Source organism: Cygnus atratus, chromosome 15 (assembly GCF_013377495.2).
Source record: "Cygnus atratus isolate AKBS03 ecotype Queensland, Australia chromosome 15, CAtr_DNAZoo_HiC_assembly, whole genome shotgun sequence".
Taxonomy (NCBI): domain Eukaryota; kingdom Metazoa; phylum Chordata; class Aves; order Anseriformes; family Anatidae; genus Cygnus; species Cygnus atratus.
In genome coordinates, this window is record NC_066376.1 from 4,937,601 (window position 1) to 4,958,978 (window position 21,378).

The 21,378-nt window shown below is 38.1% G+C and overlaps 1 protein-coding gene across 2 annotated transcripts in view; it reads left to right on the forward strand.

Moving 5' to 3' along the window:
• IQCE (IQ motif containing E) overlaps nucleotides 1-17,035 on the forward strand; it is a 26,033-nt gene extending 8,998 nt beyond the window's left edge. For both annotated transcript variants that reach the window (XM_035549020.2, XM_035549021.2), the window contains 11 exons: nucleotides 1,773-1,930; nucleotides 2,439-2,494; nucleotides 2,806-3,014; nucleotides 3,817-3,921; nucleotides 4,701-4,803; nucleotides 7,128-7,223; nucleotides 8,673-8,696; nucleotides 9,684-9,797; nucleotides 10,801-10,931; nucleotides 11,663-11,781; nucleotides 14,447-17,035. In XM_035549020.2, the coding sequence (XP_035404913.1) occupies nucleotides 1,773-1,930; nucleotides 2,439-2,494; nucleotides 2,806-3,014; nucleotides 3,817-3,921; nucleotides 4,701-4,803; nucleotides 7,128-7,223; nucleotides 8,673-8,696; nucleotides 9,684-9,797; nucleotides 10,801-10,931; nucleotides 11,663-11,781; nucleotides 14,447-14,592 (1,261 nt within the window). In that variant the 3' untranslated portion in view covers nucleotides 14,593-17,035. The remainder of the gene's footprint in view (nucleotides 1-1,772; nucleotides 1,931-2,438; nucleotides 2,495-2,805; nucleotides 3,015-3,816; nucleotides 3,922-4,700; nucleotides 4,804-7,127; nucleotides 7,224-8,672; nucleotides 8,697-9,683; nucleotides 9,798-10,800; nucleotides 10,932-11,662; nucleotides 11,782-14,446) is intronic.
• The last annotated feature ends 4,343 nt before the right edge of the window (nucleotides 17,036-21,378 follow it).

Genomic DNA, 21,378 nt, shown 5'->3' on the forward strand with positions numbered 1-21,378 from the left:
TTAATTTTGGTTGTCATTATATGGATTGATAGAAACATGAAAGCTCTTCGTGGGTCATTATGTGCACTAGTTGTGTTTTGTTGATTTCTGTTGACTCTTGTGGTTTGAAAACAGGGATTTGGTTTGTCACCTTTTTTTTTTTTTTTTTAAATTCTTCCCTTGGCTCAGGCATGCAGTGACTAGCCTCTCAAGGCTGTAAGCCATCACACTTAATTTAGTCACAGGTGAAAATGAATCATCGGGTCTCTTCCTTGTCCTCATTTATTCATAGCTTCAAAAAGCAGTGGTCAGGGCAGTCTCTCTCAATTATATGAGTGTCAGTCTCTACTTGAGAGGCCAAGCACTGAAATAATAGGTGCTGTTGAAGGTCAGGACTCTGGCACATAGAAGGAGTTGTAGGAGTGTGTTTCTTTCGTGATGCTTGTCTACATTATTTCTGGCTGAAGTGAATGGCGTTTAGCTCCTCTTTTCAGTATTTTCACTGAACTATGAGTGTTTATACGTGGGGTTGTGGTTCCCAATTGCAGCTAAAGACTAGACAAATTTTCAAACCCTCAACATGGTCTGCAGTTGTTTCAGTTTGGTTTTGATTAGCCTGAAATAATGGCACCCAGTCATACAGTTATGATTTCTATCATTGCTGTCGTTTCCTATTTTTAGTGATTTTTTTTTTTCTACTCCCTGCTTGGGGCAGTTTTATGAATAGTCATCCATGATACCTGACCAGCTTTATTTATTTGTTTTCCTGCCTTCATTCCCTTTTAATTTCCAAAGGTAAATTAGGTATCTTTTCACTTAGATAGCCTAATGGTAGACTGTCTTCCCCTTCATATTACAATTATTTCAGTGAATAAGTGATGTAAGGTTCCTTCACAAACTGTTCTGTGTATGTCATTGGCATTTGTCCAAAAGTAAGTCTATCCTTTGTTTTCAGAAGTAAGTTTTCAAGATTTTTCTCATAGTGATGGGGAACAATTATTTCATCTCACTAGAAATCTGTTTTGTGACCAAACTTTGCAACTTTGAACATCTGGAAGCTGAGTTTTCTTCCTCCTTTTATTAGAAAAAAAATAGGCAAAATCACTGACATTTAAAGCATTATTAACACAGGAAAGCAGAATTTCCCTTTTCTGGTGACTCTCATTCCAACTACATCAATGTAAGCTATATCCTCCAAATCCGTTTCAAATTTCTCACTGATTGAAATGTACCTTAAAGAAATTTCTTAGGGGTTTGCAGTCTCAGGACCAGTTTCTTTCATATTAAAGCGTTTATAGTTACACTTCTGTGTAAAATACATTTATATGTTGGATTTGAGTTATTTTTCCTGTGTATAGCCTGCTCTCCCAATCTCAATTTGCTTGTTGAGTCGAAAAAAAAAAAAAGGCAATTCAGTACACACAGGTTAGCTTTCTGTGCTGAACAGCTTTTTGGAGAAGTCTCTCCATTAGCTGTAGATAAGTGTGTTTTGATCTTTTGGTCCATAGATCACTGGTAAAGCATTATATGATTAGTTAACAAAACATTTAGAAGAATAAATAAATACAACTCACGCAAGAATTGTGAAAGTGAGCAAGACAGTCTTTAACTATTGTTTTAGGAAAAAGCGTTCAACTCCTCAAATCAAGAAAGTTGTGAAATGCTGTCAGGGAGGGAGGTGAAACAGTTACTGTAGCCAGCTGACTTGGACAGTGAGGCTGTTCCATTCCTTCTGATGCTGCTTTTTTGTTCTCTGCTTTTAAGTTAACTTTCTGTTCTTGACTCTTTTCAAGTATAGAGAGCAAAGATACCCAAAAACGACTAAAGGCATTGAACGCTGCTGTCCTGAGATTATCCCGGAACATCAAAGAATTACAGAATGAGAATCGGAGTCTGAAAGAAGATCTCGATCACGTAGTGAGCACTTCTCTTGCATCCAATATAACAAAAAGTAGGTGCTAAAAGTTGGTGAATGAGGGGCAAGGGATTTAGGTACATTTGAAAAATGTGTTTGAGAGAGAGGGCAAGACACAACAATGTTAGAAATAAGGGAGACAAGACAAAGATGGAGATTTGTGATAGGCAGAATTTGGAATGAGAAATTTCTTACAATAGTCTCTCCCTTACTTGTGGGGATGCTGCTCCAGCAAGACATTCCTTTATTATTATTCCCGAGAAGTTCTGGACTGGAATCACTTTAAGATTAAGTTTTTGCTGGAAAACTATTTGTATCTGTTGGAAATGGATAAACATGAATGGTATATTGTTTTTTGAGCTAACTGGTATAGGAAGTCAGATATTTCAAGACTGTTTTAATCTTTTCATTACTGCATCTTTAAAGTTGAGGCTCAGTGATCTTTAGGTGGTCTTTTTGTATGGACAGAAGTTAAAAAAACAACAACAAAAAAAGTTAATTCACTGATACAGTTTCCTGTTTAAAGCTTCGTTTTTGTGTTTAGATTACAGTGAATGGAGCAAGCAGAGGCTGATGAGGCGGATTATGGAACTAGAAAAGGTGAGTGATCATAGTCACGTGGCTGTCTTACCTATCTCCAAGCAGAAAATACAAAACCACTGGCTTGTGCTCATGGCACGTATCAGCATTGCGTATTGTAGCACGCACATGTGAACTGATGTCTGCACCATGTCCCCTTCCTCCCTTTTTTTCTTTTATCAGACTTGAATGTAAATGCATGTTTTAGGATTAAGTTCTGTTTGATCTTTTCTCATGGCCTAAGTGAAATTGTTTTTTGTTAAATTTAATTTTCCTCTTCTATTTGCATTTGTGGTATTTTTTTTTTGTGTATGTAAATTTATCCTTTTTAGAAACTAGGTGCCATGGAGAACACCCGGGTGTCACCAGCAGATAGCGAGTCATCACAGTTACTTGCTGTGTCATCTTCACCTTCTGCAGACCTGGATCATCCAGCCTCTCAACAGGTAGACCACGTTAAAGAATGTCATCACCTCCGAGGGCTGGTGAAGAAACTGAAGAGTGATAGGAGAGCACTTCAAAATCTCCTACTTAGTAAAGAGTAAGTACAGCACTCTCTGAGATGTTGTCGCTTTTGTAGGTAAGAATTATTCATATTACCTTATGGAACAACGCAATCAATTCTTCACGTTTTCAGCAAAAAGACAAATTGTTAAGGATCTCCTCAGCTTTTGTCAGAGGCGTCTTCTAGTCCTCTTGGTGTTGCAAAATTAAGTAATAGAGGGGGGCAAAAAGTAAGCAAGATGATGGAAAATGAGAAATTCTGCACGTTTCTAAAGCATTTTTCACACCATATCATTTTGCCAGACACAAGTAAAAGCCTTTGAAGGGTTATATGCTGCTTTAGGCAGCACTTCATGCATGTATTTTGCTGTAAAAATTTCCCTTTTTTTGTGACATAAACTTTTTTTTTACTGATCTGCCGCTTTCTCCATTTAAGCCTGCCTTCTGCCATGTGATGCCATGTGTCTTCTTTTCTCTCCAGTAAGCAACTGATTTCCAATTTAAAGTGTTTAGACTAGTTTGGTGCGTCAGTGCGTAAGGGCAGGCAGGTTAATCTGATCATGAGCAGAGATGTGCACAGAGCTATGTATTGCTAATAAGATGCTCTGCCTCCCATGTCAACTCGTCTTTGAACAAAAATGTATAGTGAGAGCATGCAAAGAGGCTTTCTGGTTCTGAAAAATGTGTTTGCATTTTGCTTTATTTAAAAGGATAAATTAAATGTTTAGTTACTTTCTAAATTTCATTTTATTTATAAGTTTAAACAAAAAATAGTTACTTTGTTCATGTAAAATAAGATTTTTTTAAAGAATTACTTAGATTTTCTTGTACCTGTATAGATTAGATATCAAGCAGTTGCTGCAGGCAAAGGCTGAAGTGGAGTTGGAGCTGCAGAAGTGGCAGAATAAGAAAGAAGAAAAAAGTATGGAAGAACAGACTTCAAGGTATCATATTCTGTATTAGTAGATCCTTTCAGAACAAAAAAAAAAAAAAGAATAATTCTCTTTTGAAGTGGCTCAAAATTCATAGATCAGATCAACTGCAGGAAGCTGGGAATTTATTTAATGAAAAATGTTTTGGAGGAATGGAGTATGTTATCAGGGGAGGAATTCTACAGAGTGATTTTAGAGGAAGTGGAAGTCTGAGATGTATAGTAGAAAGAAGAATTAGATTATAATAAAAATGAGTGGGAAAAGAAGTGCTATGCTGTGCTTGAGACATTTCTTTTTACAAGAAAAAAAAAAACTGTTGTATCTTTACCTTACCTTAGCCTATGCTTCTGGACCACTGCCAATATGTCATTCTATGTAGTTCATTTATTTTGTATTACTGTTGGTAATAATCCTGTGCAGTGGGGGACAGGAAAGTGATTGCATTATCACTTTGTAAGACAGGACTTTGCCACAGTTTCATGTTTATCAGTCATCAGTTCAGATCTAGAGGCATTATTAATAGTATCAAGGGTACCATTGTAACCTTGGGCCGCTTTCTTTTCAATTTTAACTTAGGACTGTGCTATCACAACTTGAAAATTGATGCTCGGTGTCTGTAACCGTGAGAATATGTATCATGTTATCCTGAGAACAGTTTTCCACTTTGGCCTTTAAAAAAAAAAAAAAAAAAAGCACAAAGTAACCCAATTTTGTGAAATAGGTTTAGCATATTCAAAGCAGGAAAAACAGAAAATTTCTAGCTACAAACATCTTTGCTTTTCCAACCATAGTGAGGAAATCCAGATCCTTACACAGAAAGTTGGGAAATCAGAGGCAACACTGGAGGAAGAGAAGAGTGAAATGGCAGAAGATACAATGGAAAAGCTTGATAAGGTACAGAAAAGTGTTTTTTTTTTCCTTGCATCTGATACCTTGCAAATGGAGCTGGTAGTCTAAATAGCTGCTAGATCTGTCTTTTTAGAGAAGCATCTTGTTATAGAGACTCTGAATGATGGTTAATTTCCAGAGTTTATAGTTAAGTTGTTTCAATAATCGCCACTGCTACTAAGGGTTTTTTTGGAGCTACCTTAGTAACTACCTACTTGCCCTACCATCACTTTTTTTCTTATTCAGTGGAATATTACAAAAAAGCTCATACTTAAGTATTTTTTGCCTTCCTTCCTAAGAAGAGAAAAAAATTATACTTGTGATATTAATTTATATCTTCTTGTAACACCTAAGCCCATTAACTAATTTCAATCAGATACCGTAGAGGGAGGGAGGTCTTGTAAGGTTTGAAAGTTAAAGTTGGACAGACAGGTAAGTGCGCTCACTGGCAGACTGACAAAAGACAACAACAACAACAAAGACCCTTTGCAGTGCTTTTACTCTGACCAGATGATTAATTAGGGCACATGTGCTGTCCAATCAAAAAATATTCTTTAGCCCTTCTGTTTGCATGGAAGTTGAGCACCCTTTCATGGGAAGGTTTACCAGATATAGAGTACTAATCATGATGAAAACCAAGTTGTTGTGGTTTTTGGTTCCCCTGCTGATGGGGCACCACGCTTAAGTAAACAATTAAAGAAGATGCCAATACAATAAAATAAACTCTTGTTCCTTTTGAATTGAAGTTTTTCTAGAGTTGAGATATTCATAATTGGATTCAATTCTGGATTTTCTGGTATCTAATAACTGTATTTGTGCAGTCCTTAATCCTTCTGGCCGGTCTTAAATAGGCCTGTGTACTCAATTGCTTTTTTTTTTTCCATGAAATATAAGTGAACTTGATATCTTTGCAGTCTTCTGTCCCTTTGCCAAATGTTGTTGTAGCTCGTCAGTGGAGATGAGTGGGCTCTGACAGAAACGCTTTCAGATGCAGGGTGGTCATGTTAATCTCATTTCACTAAAAACTAGCTGAGAAGTATTACTGTGGATTTTGGTTGTTTGTACTTTAAAATTAATATACCCTGAAATTACAGGTAATACGAAAGTATAAATAAAAATGTCCGTAAGCTTAAGAGGGTAGTATTTTTGATATACTGCGCAATTTGTAGGAATTTGGGTTAGATTTTTTTGTGTTATAGGCTGATAGATGCTAGATGATGTTTTGAATACCAAGTAACATGTTTTTAAAAACAGCCAGTGAACAGCCCCTTTTTTTCCTCTGCAGGCTATGTATATTCTTGGCCAGTAACCATCTATTTATTGAAATGTTCCCATTATTTGTAATTATCACTAAGTTCCTACCAATTTTTCATTTTAATAGTAGGTTGTCATTTTTAATATAACATGATCCATTTGCTAAGCTTAAGCCTGTAACTCAGTATTTTAAAGGTTATAAATAAATCCTTCTTACAGAATCAAGAAGCTTTTTTCAGACTCTGTAAAATCTCTTGTTCCTCTACTTAGAATTTTACACCAACATATTAGATTAGTCTTTTAAAATTGCAGTTATAACTTCTGTTTGGCAAGTGAAGTAGAATGATTAGTATGGGTATGATATTTAGGGATCAAAAAGATCAGTTGGCCAGAGGTGGAACGTGCAACCACACCTCAGGAGAAATAACCAGAACAAAATCTTGTTTTGTTCTTGCTTTCTCTCTTTTTTCCTCTAATTAACTAATTTCTTCAAGACAGAAGAGTAGAGTTATATCAATTTACACAAGCTTTCTGTCTTGTCAGTGTCACGTGATGGCCAACACAACACATCAGCAAGCTTACAAAGATGATTGTGGGGTCTCAGCTGTCAGGAAGAGACATGAGAGAGCTCCTAGGTTAATTAATTTTAGTGTTCTCTGGAGAAAAATTGTAAAATTAGGTACTCTGACATTTGTTCTCAGTCTGTCAATAACAGATGCACAAAAAAAAAAGTTTCTTATCAACAAAGCATTGGTTTCCACTGTGGGAGTTCTTACTGCTATAGTAATGCATAGAAAGGTAGAAGTATGTGAAAATGAAAACCTTTTTGTTCCTGTGCTCAGCTAACTGCTAAAATGGGGACAGGAATGTGTTTTATGTTAAGTCATCCTGATGATGAACTTGAACATGAGCAGTATTCAGAGCTAAGATTTTCCTCTAACTTTCTTCTACCCTGTAGGCAGGTTGAATGTTTAAAAACTCAGGTTACAGCTGACTTGAGAAAAATCGACACCGATTTCCCCTCTCAGAATTCTAACTAATCTTTAGTGTACTAAGCTAAAGGTTCTTCTTCTCAGTCCTCACCAGTCTGCACGGTTAAAGGCGAAGAAGATCACAGGAAGGAACAAGCAGCCAAATGCATTCAGAGGTCGTGGAAGTTGTACCAAAACAAGGTGAGAGTCCCCTATCGGGAAGCAGTGAGGACTCCCACTTCTGCATTTTACTCTCGTTGCAGAATCTAGAGTAACCTGCTGCTGGGCTCCAGGAACTACAGCAGTGCTTCCCAGTCAGATTCCTTACTGCCATCTTCTCTTCCACCACTTTTTTTCAAGTCCTCCCTGCTGCTGCTTTTGCCTTTTCTCCCTAGAACCCTGTTTCTGCTGTGAGAAGGACGGTTTCTAAATGGGGGAGCCTGGGTGAGAAACTGAAGGGAGCAATAGCAGTGCACCCTTGGTAGCGTTGACTCCTTGGATCCTCTTCTCACGGAGTTCCTGCCTGCTGCATCTTGGCAACAGTGTTAGCACTGGAGCAGAGCCCAAACTAATAAGCACAATGTATTGCCGATGTGTCCAGCATCTCTAACGTGCCTCAGAAGACTTTCTGGGAACTAATGCCTGTAACATCAATGCAAGCTTTCATGATAACTGTTTGACCTTCTTCCTGAATATTCTCGTGAAGGATAGATTTAGGGCTTTGCACCTGTACTTGGGAGAGTTGGCTAACTTTCCAATTGAGACTACAGGTAAACGGCACGATAGCTAAAGCTAGAGTAAGGGGTATGAGTCCTAAAGGTATTGAATTTTTTTCTTATTATTTCAACTGTTCGTTAAAGTATTATTGGAATGTTGTTTAAGCTATTGAAACTACTTGTTAAATCAAATTAAAAAAAAACAACAAACAAAACCACAAACAAAGAAACCAGGTATTAGGCACCTTCATGTCTGTTTTTGAGTGACCAGAATAGCATTTCAGAACTGAGACATTCTTTGTAGTTAAAAATTGTTCCCCCTTGTCATGTCATTATCTGACTAAGCAAAAAGTTGCTCTCCATCTTTTTTATAAGCCCCCTTTAAGTATTGAAAAGCCGCAACAAGGTCACCCCACAGCCTTCTCTTCTTTAGGCTGAACATGCCCAGCTCTCCCAGCCTTTCTTCCCAGAAGAATATGAAGGGTCCATATCATGGAGTCCTTCCTTTAGGGGCAAACTGCTCCAGCACAGGTTTCCCGTGAGCAGCACCCTTATAGTAAAGAATTTCTTCTGAATATTGAATCTAAATCTACCCTCTTTTAGTTTAAACCTATTACCTCTTGTCCTATCGCTACAGTCCCTGGTAAACAGCCCCTCTCCAACTTTCTTACAGGCCTCCTTTAGGTACTGGAAGGCTGCTGTAAGGTCTCCTCAGAGCCTTTTCTTTTCCAGGCTGAACAGCCCTCTCACCTGACTCCAAAAAGCTATTTTCAAAGATGAAAAAACTTGTTTTTCTCAAGCTTACATTCTGAGTTTTCAGGGTGGGAGGTAGGACACATATTTTCTTTGTATGTTTTTTGGGAAAAATTTGGAAAATACTTGTTAGATGAAACGTATACGTTTCTGGTGTTAACTTTGGCATTTTCCATTTCAGAAAGAAGAAATTGTTCTGGATGAGGTGAGTATTTTTATGATACCAAACAAAACAGCGAATCACATTTAACTTGTATAAAAGCGTAAGCAAATAGCTTTTTTTTATTTTTAAAGAGGTTTTATTGTGAGGTGAGCTGTGGTACTGAGACTATCTTTGTTTTTCAGGCTGGCAGTGTTCACCTTTTGATCTCAAGTTTTCTATATGTTTTTCATTTTCACTTTTAAGAATCATCAGAAAGATTTGAAGTAGGAATTTGAAGCCTTTCCTAAGGAGAAATGTTGCAGAGTGTTTTGAAGAAATTGACTTTGTGACAATTTAGTCACTTTTTGATCAATGTTTTGCATAAACATTGCACGTTTTGATTAAACTTTTTTTCAAATTGCACAACATAGTATCTTTAGACATGTTTTTTCCAGAAAATTAAGAAGTCATACTTTCAGAAATTAGAACAAATTTTATGTGATACAAATATGCTGTGTTACATCTAGATGCTTTTTGTTGATTTGAATGTAGTAAAATCTCTGAGTAAAAATTCTCTATCAAAATCTCCAACTTGTACGTTCAACATAATCACTGCAGTGGTCTGCCGGGCTTGGCTTGGTTTCTGGTCATACCAGAGCATCCCAGAGCCTGCTGAGGAGCCAGAGCGTAATATGGGAATGGGATAACGTTTCTCTATCTGTGAAATACAGGCTAGTACCGGTGGCCAGAAATTAATTGCATTTAATGGGAACAATCATGAACACCTCTTAGGCTGAATTTAAACCCAGAAGATGCATGTCTGTGGGTGTTTTTATCCCACATATGCTGGGGATGCTCTGGACTGTGGCAGAGTGTCTGTGAAGTAGATGGGTGAGATCCCTTAAACCTAAGAAAATGTCAGGACATCAGTATCCATTGCACAGGGAAAAGTTATTTTGCTTGTGTGCCTCTTCCCTCTGGACTTCTGTTTTAATTTGTAGGTGCCATCTTCCAAGGGAGCTAATGTTTCTTTCTTTCTTTCAATGCTAGGCGGTTGTTGTGCTTCAGGCAGCTTTCAGAGGACATTTAGCTCGACAGAAACTGTTACTGAGTAGTGGGATGCATGATGCAAAACCTCACAACAGGCATAGCCTTGGAAAAACGGTAATTGGTATCCAGTAATTCCATTATTTTTAGTTTTCTGTGTGAGGTACTATACTTCCACGCTTAATTCTCCATGTCACACAGTATAGTTATTTTAATGCTCTGGTGAGCAGCACCATTGCAATTCCAGAAGGATAATAAATGAATTCCCTAGCTTTACTTTGTCGTCTTTAGTTCACAGAAGTAGAGCTGTAATTTCACTGCATTATGGACTGTACCTAAGTGTCCTGTGGTTTTTGTTGTTGTTTTGAGTTTTCTGGTTCTTCCATCAGCTAGTAACATAACCTTTAACTCGTTAATTTGGAATGTAATTGAAAACTGCACTTATACTCATGTTCATTGAGTCATTGTAGTAATAGGCAAACCTTTGTCACTGAAATTCAGAAATAAGGATTTAGAGATCGTCTTTGATTGGCTTAAAAAGTAATCTTGCATGTGGCTTGCTCTGCTAAAGACTTGCAGTATCTTAGTCGTGTCAAACGTGTTCCAGATAGCTCAGCACTGTATGTGAAAAAATTTCCTTATTGACTAAACTTTTTTTCTTCTGTAAATCATTTGCCAAATTATATGAACGTCCTTTTGCCCTTTAGCAGGCTAAAATTATTTTGGAATTTTCCACACAGATTGTCCATGTGGCCGCACTTTAAATGCAATTTTATATAAACAAATAGGCCAGATGCGATAGGACTGAACACTTTTGCTTGATACAAGCAGAAAGCATATCCATCATGAAGGTTGCCTTACCTTGTTTGACTTTAGGTGGTTTTCTTCCTGGGAAATAAATGAACTTTCCTTGCAGGTATCTAGTCTCATCAATTGAATGCAGATGTTTCAAAGCTTGTATGACAGTCAGGTTTGCATTGCTGCTTATAGAACCATAAAGACTGCAGACTAAAAGACAGAAATGTTTGTTCCACTGCAGTTTTCAAAATCAGGAGTAAAATTGTCAAAGCTTCTGTCGATTTCTAAAAGGTCAGTTCTCTTTGATCTGATTACTCTGCAGAACTCCTGTATGTCTCGTGTGTCAAACTCTTTGAGCTCATCTTCTGACTGGGAGGAAAAAGAGGAGACTGTGACATTCATCCAGTCCATTTTCAGGGCTCACTTAGCACGTGCAGTACTGCTTGAGGAGAGGTAAGTGACAAATAGATTTATTTTTTTTTTTTGCAATATGTAGAAGCAAAACTGTGCTTGTTACAGGAGAGGAGTAGTTTTTGAATGGGATTTTAGTGTGGGTTCCTTGGCAGAGAAAGAGAACAAGCCCATTGTTCAAACACACAAAAGAGCTTTCTCATGAGTAAAATGTTGTGGGTATGCAACTAAAGAGGTTTCTTGCTGCAGCAGTAATCTTCCTATATCTTGTTGCATGTTCTTTGCTATAGAGATGAGGGAAAGCAGACCAAAACAATTACTCTTTGAAGAAAAAAAAATTATATGCAGTTGCTGTCAAACTCAGTGCTGCTACATTAGCTTAATTTAAGTGAGTCTGAAGCTCTGACATGTAAAAGTTAAGGATTATGTGTAATAGGAACAGGGAAGAGTACTAGAATACAATCTTGCATTCAGTCTACTGGCTTAACTCAGGAAGAACATGGCAGTTTGCTTACTACTTAGGTTTGTTGTGACTGCCTTGAAAAATTCTTTCTCTTCAGGGTTTACTGCACCAGAAATTTTTAATATTAGTTCCTATGGTTACAATGCGAGTTACATAGTTTTCACCTCACGTGTGACCAAGTTCACTTCCTTAAGTGATAAACTTTTACCTCTTTGGTGCTACTAACACAAGAAACCTTTCTGTATGCATTCTGAAGACAGACTGCAATTCCTGTTCTGTACTAAAGGCTATGCAACGTGTATATTTGCAGACCCTCTGTGTCCAGTGCAACAACTGAGAAAGCAGATTCTGCTGTCTGTGTTACAGAGAAGAAGCCAGTCTCAGCAGCACTCCAGAGAACTCCTTCAGTCATCATGTCACCTCTTCTTGGTAATCTCATTTTCTTCTGTGTTCGTAAGGATGTGGGGTGTGAGTGAATGCAGACATAATTTTACAGAGCATCTGCACATAAACATGCATTTACATGCATACTTGCACTCTGTGCATTTACTCTTTTAATTTGATAACATGTTCCTTGTATGGGCATATTTTCAAATGAAAGATTAAATCTTTGACAACGTCAGCACCAGCTTCCTCACAGTGCTTTGCCTGCTTGTCAAAACTTCAGATTGGATGATCTCTTTCTGTGGTGAATAGTAATTATTTAAGGAACATGGTGTTTCTCTGTATTGCCTTTCTACTTCCTCTTCAATCCCCCAACCCCTGTAGCTGTAATATGGTACTTTCCATTTTGGGTCTCAAGCCATAGGCAAGTTGAAGGAGTTTTCACCTTGCTGACTTAGTTTCTGAAGGAGACAGACATCTGGTAAAAATAAACCATTCTAGTCAGTCATCTGTATTTAGTCATGTTTTTCAGCAGTCTTTAGTTGCTGCATTAAGGGGAAAATTGAAGTTGTAGATAGCCTTGCCAGCTAGCACTACTGTGGTATAAACTGGGAAAATGTCTTTTGTCTTTTATGGCTGATATGCAGTTTTTCCTTCTTGAATTTTGCTTGCTGCTTCTGAGAAGATGGAGTTAAAGCCAAAGAGGCTTCTAAGAGGATGTTAGAAGTACTGAGCAGGAAAAGCAAAACAATGATGTAGATAATACAGTCTTAGACATGCAGCTTCAAAGGAGGTAAAAACAAGCTGAAGAAAGCTAGTTCTATCCTGAACAGGATATTTTAGGTTTTATGGACCAGTTGGAGAGAAAAGAGCAACTTTGAGGGTGACCTGAAAAACATTAGCTTGTTGTTGTCAGTGAAAAGCTGACAGTCCCTGCAGACTTGTACAGAAACAGAGCATGCCATAAGCAGCTCAGGCTGTTTCTCTAAGATATGAGATGGGGAGTAAGCCAGATTTACAAGGGCTGTGAATACAGAGATTACCCTTCAGTGAAGGAGTAAGTTTTGTAAGTTTATTGTATTCCGTATTCAGAAGCAGGTTCTACTACTTTGTGAAGGAGTCCGTAATACTTGCTTCTGAAGATGTTACAGAGTGACTTTTAGTTATGTCTAGTACCAGTATCCAGAAAAGAATCCTGGCAGCATCCTGTTTCGCCTGGGCTCTACTGCAGTAGTCTTTATTGGTACACTCAGTCTAAACCCAGAGTAAATCAATTGTGAAATTCTACCCGAAGGGAAGAATCATTTAAAAAAAAAAAAAAAAAAAAAAGCTTTGTGCCTCTGAAGAAGTATTTCTAAGACCTAGAGAAAGTGGTGTAAGATGAAGCTAGTCTGGTTAGTGCAGTAGTCTGACCATTAGAATAGTACTGATAGAGCACTGTCACTACCTATCTGTGAAGTCTCCAAAGCAAACTTTTGTTGTAGGCGATGATGACAATAAAATAATGAGTGAAGAAGTTCTGGAAGAACTGATGCAGAGAAGAATTTCACTTAACTAGAAAGTCATGTTTCTTTTCTTCTGTAGGTTGAGGTCAATGTAACAGTCTTCTGCGTTCCTTGTTTTCATTCACAGACTCTGTCACCCTTTTTCTATTTCTGGGCTTGTTGTGCTTTCTTTATTCCACATTACAGTTGCCATGTATGCCTCTTCCATATCAGCAGGTTTTTTTCTTTGTCAGGAACCTCTCATTTCATTATGAGGCCCGTGGCATGTTTGTTCTCCCCAAGTAAGATTCTCTGTGTGCCCTCTGTTTTCTTTTCTATTCCAGTGTCAAACTCTCAGTGTATGGCCTCGCGTGTTTACTTTTTGTACTACAGGTCATCTTGATTTATTTTCCTTTTGTCTGGGAGATTTGTCTTTTTCAGAGAACTGATATTTGAAGCTGAAAAATAGGTGGAGTTGAGGAGAAGATATTGTGCTAGAAGGTATTCATAGTTGTAATCATTAAGTTCACAAATCTCTTGCAGAGGGGATAGAAGCTGCTGTTCCTGCTCATCAGATGTAAGGGGCCTCATGTATCTGACTTCTCCCTCTGATTTTCCAATTTTTACTGGAATCATTAGGATTCTGTTTATGCCATAAACATTTCTTCAAATTGGAATTAAGTTGCATAGAACCAATAGAACTTACTGTCTTAAGGTAGTACAGCATGTGAATAATATTTGTGGTATTTTATAGATGTGAGAATGAAAGACATTGCCACTCACAGCTTTCATCTTATTTCTCACTGTTTTCCCTTTTCTCTATCTATATTTGACTGAAGTTTTCATTATGACCTTTCTGCTTAGCTTAAGCTTGCTTGGGTCAACTTTTCCTTTTCTGGCCTTCTAATAAATATTTATTTTTGTGACCTGAGATAGTTTCAGTATCCAATTGCTTCACTTTGTGATGTGTAACCACTTGCAAAGATTTAAAGACAGTAAGACAAATCACGTGTGGTCAGGATGTCAACTTAGCACTTGGTATGCGTGTTCTTTCATTAAAGAGGAAAGGGTAATATTTGCAAGCGGAAGAAGATAGATGAGAGCTATTCATAACTGTAAGCAATTCTGGAAACTTGATGGCTCAGAGAACATTACACTTCCCACAAGGGCTTGTTTTTATCAGCGTTGTTTATTGATGCCCTTGTTTCCTTTTGCAATTATTTCAGCCAGGTCTTCTGAGAAGCAATCGCAGCCCACTCTCTCCCTGTCTGTGGATGAAGCTCACTCAGATGATTCAGATGATATTGTCATCGTTTCTCCATTGTTACAGATGAAGAAAAACCCCACCCACTTTTGTAATGGGCCCCGATGATCTTGAATTATTTGATTCACAAACAAAAATATTTCCAAGAAGGTAAAGCATATCAAAGATGAAAAGGAGGAGTGTTAGCCTACAGTTGTCATTATTTCAGATGTAAATGAATAATTGTTTGATACGTCTGACTACATGGCTAAAAGCTGCTGACTGACCGTTATGTTTATCCTTCTGGTACAGAGAGTTTGAATTTTAAAAAAGACTAAAACAAAGCAATGTTTTGTCTCACAGATTCAATTATCAATTTTAAATGAAAGCAGTAAAGACTTAAAATATTTCATGTCAAACAAAGTCTTGTTTCAGGTTGGCTGAAATACTTTGTTTAATCAGAATGTGAAAAATAACTTGGCTCCAATTTTCAGCTTGTGTATGTGAAGGGGAACAGCTTGTATTTGCTACAAGGTCCTCTCTATTTAAAATTTTTATAGTGTCATATTGTAATGTTTTTGGTGTTTTTTTTTTTGCTTTTTACACTAAACATTTAAAGTCTATGCAGACCAATAAAGTCTTCTAGGAAATCACTTCTGTGTCATAGGGCTACTCTAGGCCTACTGTAGCTGCATGGTTTCCTTATTTATTGCTTTTTCCAAATGTGTTTGCTATAATATGTATAGCACTGTTTTGTATTTGAAATGTCTAATCACGTAATCACTTTTTTTATATTTGTCAGAGAAGGGTGTAATAGCAGGAGTGTTCTGTGAAGGATGCCCTTGTGACTGCTTTTTCTGCTTACGTATCAGTGAGTGGAGTATGCAGGGTCATCTCTAGTAAGTGCAAACATTTGACATAGAAGATACGTTGATTTATGTTCTGTTTTAGCTTACATCACTTGACTGAAACTTTGACTAGCTAGATTGCTCATACACTGAGCATTAAGGGATTTTAAGTCTAATTTTGCTCTGCTGTTGTTGATCTCTCTTCTCAGCAGTACTTTTGTGTGCATGCATATCAGCAGTATGTGCTGCAAGTGCACTGTGAGACCAGTCGCAGGCTGGGAGTGGGGTCACGAGACAGCCGTCTTCTGTCATCAGGTAAAGCTATGAGGCTTACTGCTGGAAAGCATGGGCACTACCCGCTCTATTCTGAGGGACGTGGATTGGGATGAGCGACATATTCAGACCCATGTAGCCTGAACAGAAGCAGTAGGTTGGCTTATAATAGATAACAAGACTACATCCAGAAATAACACTAATTGACAATATCTTTAGCAGGCTCCATGAAAGGACCAATGACATAATAGACTGTGGACAATATGGTCAGAGGAGTCTTTCCAAATCTTTTACACAAACTGTACCTTTCTTGCTGGGAGGAGGAGCTTTTAGTCCAGACTATTGTTCCAACACCCTTCAAAGGCATGAAAATGCCTTTTTATGAAAGGTGAACTGGGTAAATTATGTGATATTTACTGGAAGTAGAATTTCATTTTGCAAACAGCAAAGTTTTTGTAGAGACCCTAATGGTTCTTTGTCATCAAGGAGTAATAAAGTCACCTGTAAACAGAAAGCATGCTTTTAAATAGAAGATTTTTATCACCTTTTCCCTCTTCTTTTTTTAAATTAAAAATCAGTCACCACTGTTTTGCAGAATACTAATAAGCCAGAGCTGTCTCAGTTCTCTGATTTCAATGAAGCACTATCTGAGCTTATCATAGTTCATGCCAATACTTGCAGCCAAAGGAAACTGGATGGCTGCAGCACAATGCAGCTGATTTCATTTAATCCCATCAGTGGAAACGCTGCCTTTGCTTTTTCCAAAGGCAATTTTGGGAGCTCTCCATACCCTAAGCAGTCTGAAGAATGTCATTTATACTTGTGTTGGGTAAATTTTTCCTGCTGGTAGTTTGGTCACATGACTGTCATCTGCAGCAAGGATAAATATATATAAAATAAAAGGGATAAAATCCTCTTGGTAGAAGCTTAGACTGTTTCCCTCTTTTTCTGAAAGTCAGGTTATAAAAAAGTAATTTTGCTAAATAGAAGCAGAGCTGTATTGAGTTGCTTATGTATAATATTTCAAGTCTGTAACTGTGACTCTGTCATGGATACCTCCAGAGAGAGTAACTAGAGCTGAGAACTCTGACACATCGAGGAGAGAGTATGTAGTGTACATCAGGACCGAGACTGATATAAAATACCTACCTAACTGTTACCCTTTAGGGAAATACTTGGACAGCAAATATGATGAAGATGACATTTACTTTACTGTACCATAACAAAGAACAAATATGAAAGTATCAGGAAGTAGATACAGAGTAGAAAAACTTGTGTTTTAACTGGGCATACGACTAGCAGTAGAATAGCTGAGTTCCAGGATAAAGGAGAGAGAGTTGCTTGGTGTGACCCAAAGTCGTAGACAGACAGAAGGGTGAAAAGGAGCAAACACCTTCTGAAGTTAATGAAAATGTCTCTAGAGCTTCCTAAATTCAATTCTATTTGATAACCATTAAAAATAAATAAATCTGATACCTAATTGGGCAGGCTTCAAACACATAACTTTGTTTGAAAGATAACTATATGCTCACAGGATATAGAAAGTTTGGTTTAGTACACTAGAAAGAGAAACCTCTGCAGCATTAATAGCCTTTAATGTTTTTTCATTATATGCTGTAATGGAATGTGTTGAAAGGAGTATTAATTGACACTGTAGGTTTCATTCTGTGGCTGAATGCCAGCCCTTGTAAATCTGGGAAGAGGTGTGGAGCAACGAAGGAAGAAAAAGTTAATTTCAGAGGAAATGGCATTTTTCTTTTCTTTAACTCAACAGAAAGCTGAGGACAGTAAAAATCTGCGTGGCTGAAACCAGGCAAGATAGGCCCTATAAAAACACTCAGCTTCATTTAAAAAAAAAAAAAAAAGTTTTCTGTACAAAGTACTGGTAACCTTGTGGGGGCATCAAGGTCCTGAATTAAAATTAAATTCCACTGTAAGTTACCTATTAGTGCACTTTCCATCCTGCTGATACACAAGTTCTACGTGGGATAATGCTGCCTACTTAAAACCTTTTGCAGTTTACCTACTGTTTAGTTAGGAATCACGTGTGAATATAGGGACCTGACTTTCATGGGATGTGATCTCTCTTGATCTTTTTCTGTCCTTAAGTGCCTATGCCTGTAAATTTTTATTACACCATCAAGACCTGAAAAATATAATGTTTCCTACGTAGTTATACAAATAATCCCTACACAGGCAACTTTTTATACAGTTGTAATGGAGAAGTATCAAGCTTGGCATATATGAGAAAGCCATTGATTTTTATGATCGTTTTAATAATTAGAACTGTGCAAATCTTGTACGTAAGTTACTTTGGGATCTTTTAAAAGTTGAAATATTTGCAGTGTATTTTCTCCTGACTATTGAACTTTCAAATTAGGTTCAAGCTTGTAAATTAATTGTTCGTGCATTCCTGCTGCAGTTGCTGTGTTTGTATTGCTACTCCAGCCTCCGCTGCTTGCTCCTGTTGTTTTCACTTTGCACCTAGGTTGACCTTTTACCTCAGGCCGTTTTGCTGAGCCAGTCCTGAGTAGTCCAGTCTCCTCCATTCTGCAAGACAAGTAATGAGGCTAGTAAAAAGTTAACTCTTAAACACGTAGGGTGTGAATTTCTTCTTAATACATGTTCAGAGTCTTCCCATCAGTAGGATGAACAATGCTCTTGACCAAAGCCTAGTGCAATTGCCAGCAGTGATGGGCTTTTGCTTTCAGTCTTGGTTTCTGGTGTTTGATTCAAGAGAGGAGATCTGTCACGTGTTTCTAAAACTAGAAGCCATACCACTGCCTCAAATATGTGTGGCTGTGTGCAGAGTACAGCAAGTTTCGTTTATGTCTGTTCATTTGTTTTGCTGCTTGCTTGTTGGTTGTAACAGTCGTAGCGACCAGTTACTAAACCAGTGAAATGGGGGTAATAAAGTAATAATAAAAAAAATATTGTGATGACTGTTCCAATTTATCTGCCAGGAGGAGTGGAGGGGGAACAGATGTGCATAAGGCGCATCGGCTGTTGCTTATATGTGGCCTTTAGCATTCATTCTGTCCTCACTGTGCTTGAAGGAATAGCCTTGAACAGCAAGTGTTGTCATGTTCTTGTTAACTATACTCCGTTGTATTCCACTGATTAAGTTGTACCCTGCTCCTCTTGCCCTTTCCACTGTCTGGCTGTCCTAATGACTTTTTTAAAATCTGAGAGCATATGTATTCTACATCTGTTCTGATCTCCAGGAAAGTGTTCATGTTGTTCCCCTCGCTGGGGCTCTGTATAAACAAAACTTCCTCCCTCAAGATGTTGCTCAGATTGTAACAGCTCCCCTACTATTTGGTAGATTTTTTGCCAACGTGCCTCAAAAGACACTTCACACTGGGTATCACGTAAGCCCCTTTAGGGCTTCTATTCTTGGTAGTATGAACAGATGTGTCATAAAATCTTGATGCCCAAAATGATCTGAAAAGAACCAGGAGGGACATCATGCCTGTTGTAAGGGGCTGTCTTATCTTTCTCGCTATCAGCCAGATCATATCACACCTGAGTCTTGCTCTTCTGCCCCACCTCGGTTTATCCGTTCTGCAGAATGATTTTCTGTTTCAGTAGTGCAGTGCAGCTTGCACGTCTTTCCTGTAATATAAATTTAGCAATAATATGCTGTAAAATCTGCCATTTGATTACAGTGCAGCTGTTTAAAAAAAAAAAAAGCTATGCTTAAATGGCCTCTAGTTGTCTGCATAGAAAATGAGAATAGCATTAAATAAACTGGAGGATTGACCATGAATGCTTGCAATTCAAGTTGTAACATCCTGTACAAACATTAGTTTAGCATTGTCATTATCTAGCAATGATCCTTATTTATATCTCTCACAAATTATGGCAGAGCCTATTTATCTAATCTGGAAATATTTCCTAAACAGGCTCTCTGTAACTTACATGAAGTTGTCAGTTTCTTCCTCCTCTTGGCAGATACTTAATAGCCAGGTATAGCATTTCTATGCTAGTAAACCTTCATTATTATACAAAATGTACTAGAATGTTATGAAGAAATATCTTAATTAAACAGAAACTGACAAAACAAAGTGCAATTTGAGCTGTGTTATTCTTTCTTTTTTATATTCACTTGCTTGCTAATTTGCTGAACTTACCAAACTGCACTGGGTCTCACTGTGATTAGAGAGAATTTGCCAAGTTCCTTTGTAATTGTTTCTTTGCAATTAACTAAATAATAGAATGTTCTGTGTGTAGCTCTCTGGGGAAAGGAAAGGAGCGGGCAGGTGCAATAGGATTTCCACATCTTCCACCCATTTCCCTCAATCTCATGAAGTATAAAAAGGCCAGTAGAACATGAGAGAAAGGGAGTATTGCCTCAGGACTGGAAATGACAGAATTAACCTTTTCATACGATTTCTTTGAGTTTGCTTAAAGCTTTTTATGTTGGCTCTGGTTGTGGCTATTCTTTGTTTAAACCCAGAAGTCCCTAGGAGGACTTCAGAGGAAAGTAATGAAGATCCAAATGTACATTCCAGTCTCCACTCTGGGGAAATAGCTCAAGCTGGGAGGAGAACTCAGCTGGGAAGAGCGAAGGCTGTGGACTGAGCTGTCGAGGGGGCAGTGAAATCTGAGGGGAGCTGCAGAGCAGCCCTGGCTTTATTTCCTTTGACTTTCTGTAGAAAAATACAGAGGAAGCCCTTGGAAGGAGAGGAAGGGTAATGTTGATCGAGGCACAGTCTAGCTCAGTGGGAAGGAGGCATGACTTGATGTAAGGGCAGAGCTTACGGAGCAGCAGAGGCAAGCAGGGCTGAGGTGTTGTTTAACAGTGGCAGCCGAGTGCTGAGACACGTTTGTCTTGCTGACCTCCCTCTGAGTGCCCGTAATTTAGCCCATGGTCTCGAGAGGGTAACTCATCCATCTGCTGGCATTTGAAATTCAAACTTCTTTTTTTTAAACTGCATTGTTGGTTAAAACCTTTCATAACACATATTAGGTCTGACAGTCAGAGGAAGACTCCTCGCTTCACGGTATATTAAAATCTGAATTACTTCATCTCATAGTGAATAAAGAAGAGCCAGGGGTATGGGATTACTGTTACAAAACGTGCTCTCATTGGACAAGTAGGAGTGTCTGAAGTCAGAGGGAAGCTTGTGAAGCATGAAAAAAGATATATTTGCTAGTAATGTTTTCTCAGACTGCCTGATGGTCTCAAGGGGAGAGGGGTCAGCAGTGGTTGCCTTAATTTTGGAGGGTTTAGCTATTCTTTTTATGTTCATTTTCTTTAATTTTGAACACCTCTCATCTGCATATTTTGTCCAGTGATTCTTAAGCAAAGCCACTGTCAAAGCAAGTTAGCGAATGCTAATGTGGCTCTTAGGGTTACTTTTCAGCAGGATTGCCATCTAGCAAGCTGACATTTGCAGTTTGCTGTGGTTGATTGTAGAACTGCTTTCTATGCAAGGGTGATTTAGTGTTAGCTTTTATTCCTGGGATATCACAGCAGTGGCTCGTTTGTTCATTTTGCTTTGGCAAAACAGAGCACCTATTTGTGTGGGGAGGGGAAAAGGCTGCTGTAATCTAAACATGAAAGCCTCGATAGCTGTTTTGTTGTCATGTAATCGAGAATTACCTGAATAGGATTGAGCGAGAGATGGTAGACATCTAAGAAATGCAAACACTGCTTCCTGATGTGGTACAATAGGCTGAAGCGCCCTTTCTACCATGAAAGTATGGCTAGAGCTAGATCCTGTGGATTGTCTCATTCCTACTTTGCTGAACTTGTTTTCTTCTTCTTTTTCTTATTTTCCCATATCAT